The sequence below is a fragment of the Spinacia oleracea genome, chromosome 6 (assembly GCF_020520425.1).
Source record: "Spinacia oleracea cultivar Varoflay chromosome 6, BTI_SOV_V1, whole genome shotgun sequence".
Lineage (NCBI taxonomy): Eukaryota > Viridiplantae > Streptophyta > Magnoliopsida > Caryophyllales > Amaranthaceae > Spinacia > Spinacia oleracea.
Window position 1 is genome coordinate 110308351 of NC_079492.1, and position 6717 is coordinate 110315067.

At 34.5% G+C, this 6717-nt stretch overlaps 1 protein-coding gene and 1 long non-coding RNA gene across 2 annotated transcripts; both read right to left on the reverse strand.

Annotated features, from left to right (window-relative positions):
- Positions 1-504: 504 nt before the first annotated feature.
- Positions 505-2590, reverse strand: LOC130462703 (uncharacterized). Its single transcript, XR_008923385.1, has 3 exons — positions 1950-2590; positions 1678-1740; positions 505-1050 (listed from the first exon to the last, which is right to left on the reverse strand). It is a non-coding gene; the product is annotated as an uncharacterized lncRNA (long non-coding RNA).
- A 1442-nt stretch (positions 2591-4032) lies between these two features.
- On the reverse strand, positions 4033-5211 carry LOC130463477 (uncharacterized). The gene has a single exon (XM_056832614.1). It carries the CDS (start codon positions 5209-5211, stop codon positions 4033-4035), a length of 1179 nt encoding a protein of 392 aa, XP_056688592.1.
- Positions 5212-6717: the final 1506 nt, after the last annotated feature.

A 6717-nucleotide genomic window follows, 5' to 3' on the forward strand; every position in this document is an offset into this window, starting at 1 on the left:
TTATTTATTATTTATTATTTATTATTTATTATTTATTATTTATTATTTATTATTTATTATTTATTATTTATTATTTATTATTTATTATTTATTATTTATTATTTATTATTTATTATTTATTATTTATTATTTATTATGTATTATTATTATTATTTGTTATTTGTTATTTGTTATTTACTATTTACTATTTACTATTTACTATTTATTATTTATTATTTGTTATTTGTTATTTATTATTTATTATTTATTATTTATTATTTATTATTTATTTCGGTAATATATTCTGTTAAGTTAAGTTAAGTTCAGTTCAGTTCAGTTCAGTTCAGGAGCATTCAGTTCAGTTCAGTTCAGTTCAGTTCAGTTCAATTCAATTCAGTTCAGTTCAGATCAGTTCAGTGTAGTTCAGCTCTAAAGAACAGGGCCTTAACCATGACCAACTGCATTATTTTTTTTATACCAAACATAAGTGACTTCCTTTTCTTTTCATTTCGAAAAAGGAAAAATGATACGTGATACTCCGTAGGCCATTAATAATACGAGTAGTACCAATCAACACAAGTCATACAATTTAATCTTATACCAACCCAAGTTATACAATTTAATCTTATACCAACACAAGTTAGTGGTGTAGGAGGCAAAATCACCTTGTAATTTGGAGGTTATAGAGTCGAGACTCGTCAGCTATAAAATACTTGAAAATGGCTCAAGCGAAGTGTAACGCCCCGACTTCTAAACACCATAAATTAGGTTAATTATCTTTAGTTAGCAGCGGAAAACCCTAGCTTAGTTGGAGTGTCACATGCCTATTTCCCTCGTGGGAAATACAAGGCGACATAACCTTTTTAAATTACTAAATAAACTTTAATAATAAATACTTTTAACATCTGATTAAACATTAATATTAAAATCTAACTCAAATCATGAAATCAAACTTAGACTTTAAATAATACATCCCTTTATTGCTAATGACATAGTTATCTTTACTAAACATCGATCGTGAATTTGGTGGTTGCATCCTCACTCTAAGGCATCCCATGATCTTCTTCGTACCTAAAACAAAAGTAATATCGTGAGCCGAGGCCCAGTAACATACTACCCTAACAGCGTAACCTCATTTCAATTCATTTTATTTACTTTGCAATCAGGGAGAATAGAACATAGTAAAACATTTTCATAAATGCAATAAAACATTATTTATAACTTGAAACTTTGATAGTTCCCATTATCTTTCATAAAACCTTCTTTTTACTTGGTAACTGACAAGTTAGCCTTGCGGGACGTCTCCCACCTTGCGATAGTCCTCAAGGAGCACTCTCCCTTGTTGGACATACGCCCGTACCTAAGTAGTTTCTCTTTTAGCTTGCGGTAACCCTCAAGGAGCACTCTCCCTTGTTGGGTGTCCCACGGTACGGCGGTACGTGCACGACCTAGAAATAGTAACCCCACTAACTGCCAGAACCGGTTACACTTTTATTTATCATGTTTCGTATCTTATTCGTAACTCATCATTCTTATAAAATCATTCATAAACACATTTGAATATCATCATGCATAAAACACACTTTGTAAACAAATTCATATCCCACAATCCATTAAAACATATCACTATAAACATATTTCATAAATTCATAAAACACAGTTCATAAGGGGATTGTGGGTGTTAGCAATAGATGTTACCTCAACCGTAGTTTATACGTCCCGTTCGATGGACCGTTCTTCCTGAGCTCCAATGACCGGTTTCTTTCAAAAGGTTTATTAAATTAGTATAAAAACAATTGATATTTCCAAAATAATTTTTTTTTTTTTTTTTTTAAGTTTATATTCTCCTTAATCCATGAAATATTATAAAATCTTAATTCTAATTAATTATTAAGTCATCATTTAACTTCGTATTGCAACAATTTTTAGAGTATAAAAGTAACAATTTATAAATGAATGAAAGAACTCACCTAACTAAAATAGGAATTGGGCCACTTTTAGTATAGGTCCAATAAGGAAAACCAAAGTCCCAATTAATTGGAAGTGGGTTCCTGGAACACAACCACACAAAACAGGAACGAATGGGGAGAGCAACAGAGCAAGCAGCCGGCGAACCAACGAAGAAGAGGGAAGGAATGAGCTGTGCGGTGATCTTACGCGGCGCAGAAGCACGCCGGCGAAAAGGGGATGCGGTGGTGGGTTCGGGATGGGGTGGCGCTGCTGCCCGCGCGGAGAGGAGAGAGAGACAGAAGAGGGTGAGAAGAAGAAAAGGCGAAGGGGTGGTGTTGGCTGACTGAACTTGAAGGTGTGCGGTGTTTGGGAGGGCTCTCGACAGTGGTGGTGGCTAGGCAGTGCCTGCGGCGGAGCGAAGAGGAGTGCAAGGCAGAGGTGGGGTGCGAAAACTGGGAAGCAGGGGAGTTTGAGTGGGGTATTTGGGTCGGGTTCTTACCGGCGATGAAGGTAGGTGGGGTGAGCAATGGTGGTAGGGAGGCGGTGGTGACTGATGGTGGCGTTGGTGGTTGTTGCTTGAAACAGAGAATGAGCTGGAGATTTTGAGATAAAAAGTTGAATTAATGCACTGAATTGTTGGGTAACAGGGAGCAGATTTCTGTTCTATTTATAGAGTCATGGGGATGCCATTGACATCATCCATGAGCTCACCACGGTAGTAGAGTGAGGAAGAAGTTGTGGTACTTGGAGACCAAGAAAATTGACTTGGACTGTTTTAGGGAGAAAGAGTGGTCAAGAAAGTAAGAAAATTTTGTCTACTCCTTGTTTTGGTTGACACGTGAGAGAAGAGCAGAAGAACAATATGCATTTTTTTTTTGGCTTTGAGTGAAAATGAATATATTTTATAAGCTTAGAATTGGTAAATTCCAGAATTTTAGTTGCTATTTTAGGAATTGTTAAACAAAAATAGAAATCCTTAATTTTGAAATAATTCTTTAAAATATCGACAACATAAAATAAATTTAGTTTTCGAATATATTAAGAACGTTTCGAAATTATTATTAAAAATTCGAAATAAACAGGATTTAAAAATGTAGTTTATACTCGAATAAAAATTAAATTATAAAATCTGGAAAATAAATCGTGTAACGATATTAAAACTTAATCGCAATAAAACTTCATTAATTAAAATAAAGTTCGAAATTAGGATTTTAAAACGATTTTAAACTAAATAAAAATAATTAATCGTAGTTAATCGAATTTTTTAAAAATTCGGGGTATTACATTCTTACCCCCTTAGAAAAAGTTTCGTCCTCGAAACTTGAAGATTAAACGTATAAAATGATTGTTGAAAATCGAAAACATTCGATTAAAAGTATGATATTTATTTTAAAACCAAGATCTCACAATTTCATTCCAATTCCGACAATGTCTAGCTTTCATTCCACCATCTTCTTTAATGACTCCGCTTCAACTCGTGACCTAGAATCGAAGAGTAAAGAATACAAAAGGGGCAAAATTATATGTTGATCTTAATCGTCATTAAGGTCAATTATATTCCGCCATCGTCTTTTGTATCTCTACTTTACTTCATAAAATAGGATCGAGGAGCAAAGAACATAAAAAAAGGTAAACTTGTTAGCGTAGACTAGGCTCCCATTTTTCTTTGTGAGATCTCGTTTGAAAATATTTTCTACCAAAAGTAGTAATGTTTTTAATATAATTCTGAAGATAGATATAATGACAATAAATATTTACCTAACAATTATAATAGTCAAATAATTTGTAAAAGTTATTTGTTATAATAATCTCGTACTCTGAGCTCAGGAGGACTTCCATCGAAGACGACTTTCATACGTAACGATTAGTTATTACCAACACAATCATTTCAGTATAAACATAATCCATAAAGCATATCTTAAACACATAATTCTTTAATTGAAAATTTCATACATAAGCATAACATTCATATAACTAATGATGGTAATACATCTTAGTTAGATACTCGATTAGCGCATATTACTTTCAAAATTTCCATCATTTATTCTAAAATATTCTAGATGTTCGATCACACGATTTCAAAAGGTCATTACGCTTCATTCTTCATTCCGTACTAGCGAAGTCGTCATTGTCATTTGCATCATCGTCTTTTCCTTGCATTAAAAACACTCTTCCATTCGAAGTTGCTCCACGTGGGGGATTACGATTGAAACTTGTATTGCCACCATTTCCTTTGTTTTCATCGTTTCTCCTATCACCTTGCTCTCGATGTATTTGAGGACAATCTCTGATTTTGTGATCTTTGCTACCACATTTGAAACAATCTCGCGTACCAATTCGACATTCTTTCTCAGTATGGTTCCATCTTCCACACTTGGCGCATCCACGATTCTTGTTGAAGTTTTGGTTTCCGTTATTCCCTCCTTGATAGCTGACATTGACATTTTGTTTCTTATTGTTCGGTTGATTTTCTTCGAAGCTCCCTTTTCGTTTTCCATATGTTTCTTCTCGAAGCTTGATAATTCTTTCGACGTTAATTGCTCGATCGTACAACTCTTGGAAAGTGGAAATTCTAGAACTCGAAAGACGATCACGGATCTCAATGTTTAATCCTCCTTCAAATCGATTCATCCTTTGCCTATCAGTAGTCACCATGTCAGGGGCAAATCGAGCAAGCTCATTGAATTTCACTGCATATTCCAGAACATTCTTCTTTCCTTGACTCAATTTGATAAATTCCGATTCCATTTGCAGTTGCAGAGAATAGGGATAAAATTGTTCCCGCATAGCTTCCGTCAGTTTTTCCCAACCAAAACCAGGCTCGTTTTGGATTCCTTTAACACTTTTCCACCACAGGTTGGCTTGTCCTTTCAAGTAAAAGACGGCGTAGTTGACCTTCCATTTCTCGGGGCATTGAGTTGCGTCAAATAACTTCTCCATATCGCTAATCCATTCTTCAAATTCAGTAGGGTCTGGCTTGCCATCATAAGTAGGGGGTTTATGAGAAGCGAACTTCTTGAACATGTTGGAGCATTCTTCTTGCTCTGACCTTGGCTTTTGACGATTTCCTTGCAGAAGGTCCGACATTATCAATCTCATTAAATCCATTCGATTATCGCTTGTTTCTCCTGGAGTGTCCCCGAAAATGAGATCCTTGCGCAATTCTTCAATTCTTTCTTGCATTCCTTCCAGCGCTAATGCATATTTGTGATTACCATTTCCATCGTTAACATCGTTATCGTTTCTAGTGCCGTCAATAGGAATATTTCCGCTTGAAGTCATCGCCGATCTGATCGCAAGGATACAACACTTCAAATAATCTTTTCTTCTTGAAATTAGGCTAAGAAATTATGCAAATCATAATAAAGAAAACATTCCCGTTGCGTTCCCCGTCCTATCACTCACACTCTTTTCATTTTAACTTAGCATGATTTTAACTTATTCTTTTTACTCATTCCTTAAAATTCTTGCTTAAAACCTAATAAATTTTATTTCGTGCAAAACCCGTAAAGTTTAGCACTTATGGTCGCAGAACCTTGGCTCTGAATACCAAACTGTAACGCCCCGACTTCTAAACACCATAAATTAGGTTAATTATCTTTAGTTAGCAGCGGAAAACCCTAGCTTAGTTGGAGTGTCACATGCCTATTTCCCTCGTGGGAAATACAAGGCGACATAACCTTTTTAAATTACTAAATAAACTTTAATAATAAATACTTTTAACATCTGATTAAACATTAATATTAAAATCTAACTCAAATCATGAAATCAAACTTAGACTTTAAATAATACATCCCTTTATTGCTAATGACATAGTTATCTTTACTAAACATCGATCGTGAATTTGGTGGTTGCATCCTCACTCTAAGGCATCCCATGATCTTCTTCGTACCTAAAACAAAAGTAATATCGTGAGCCGAGGCCCAGTAACATACTACCCTAACAGCGTAACCTCATTTCAATTCATTTTATTTACTTTGCAATCAGGGAGAATAGAACATAGTAAAACATTTTCATAAATGCAATAAAACATTATTTATAACTTGAAACTTTGATAGTTCCCATTATCTTTCATAAAACCTTCTTTTTACTTGGTAACTGACAAGTTAGCCTTGCGGGACGTCTCCCACCTTGCGATAGTCCTCAAGGAGCACTCTCCCTTGTTGGACATACGCCCGTTCCTAAGTAGTTTCTCTTTTAGCTTGCGGTAACCCTCAAGGAGCACTCTCCCTTGTTGGGTGTCCCACGGTACGGCGGTACGTGCACGACCTAGAAATAGTAACCCCACTAACTGCCAGAACCGGTTACACTTTTATTTATCATGTTTCGTATCTTATTCGTAACTCATCATTCTTATAAAATCATTCATAAACACATTTGAATATCATCATGCATAAAACACACTTTGTAAACAAATTCATATCCCACAATCCATTAAAACATATCACTATAAACATATTTCATAAATTCATAAAACACAGTTCATAAGGGGATTGTGGGTGTTAGCAATAGATGTTACCTCAACCGTAGTTTATACGTCCCGTTCGATGGACCGTTCTTCCTGAGCTCCAATGACCTGTTTCTTTCAAAAGGTTTATTAAATTAGTATTAAAACAATTGATATTTCCAAAATAATTTTTTTTTTTTTTTAAAGTTTATATTCTCCTTAATCCATGAAATATTATAAAATCTTAATTCTAATTAATTATTAAGTCATCATTTAACTTCGTATTGCAACAATTTTTAGAGTATAAAAGTAACAATTTATAAATGAATGAAAGAACTCAC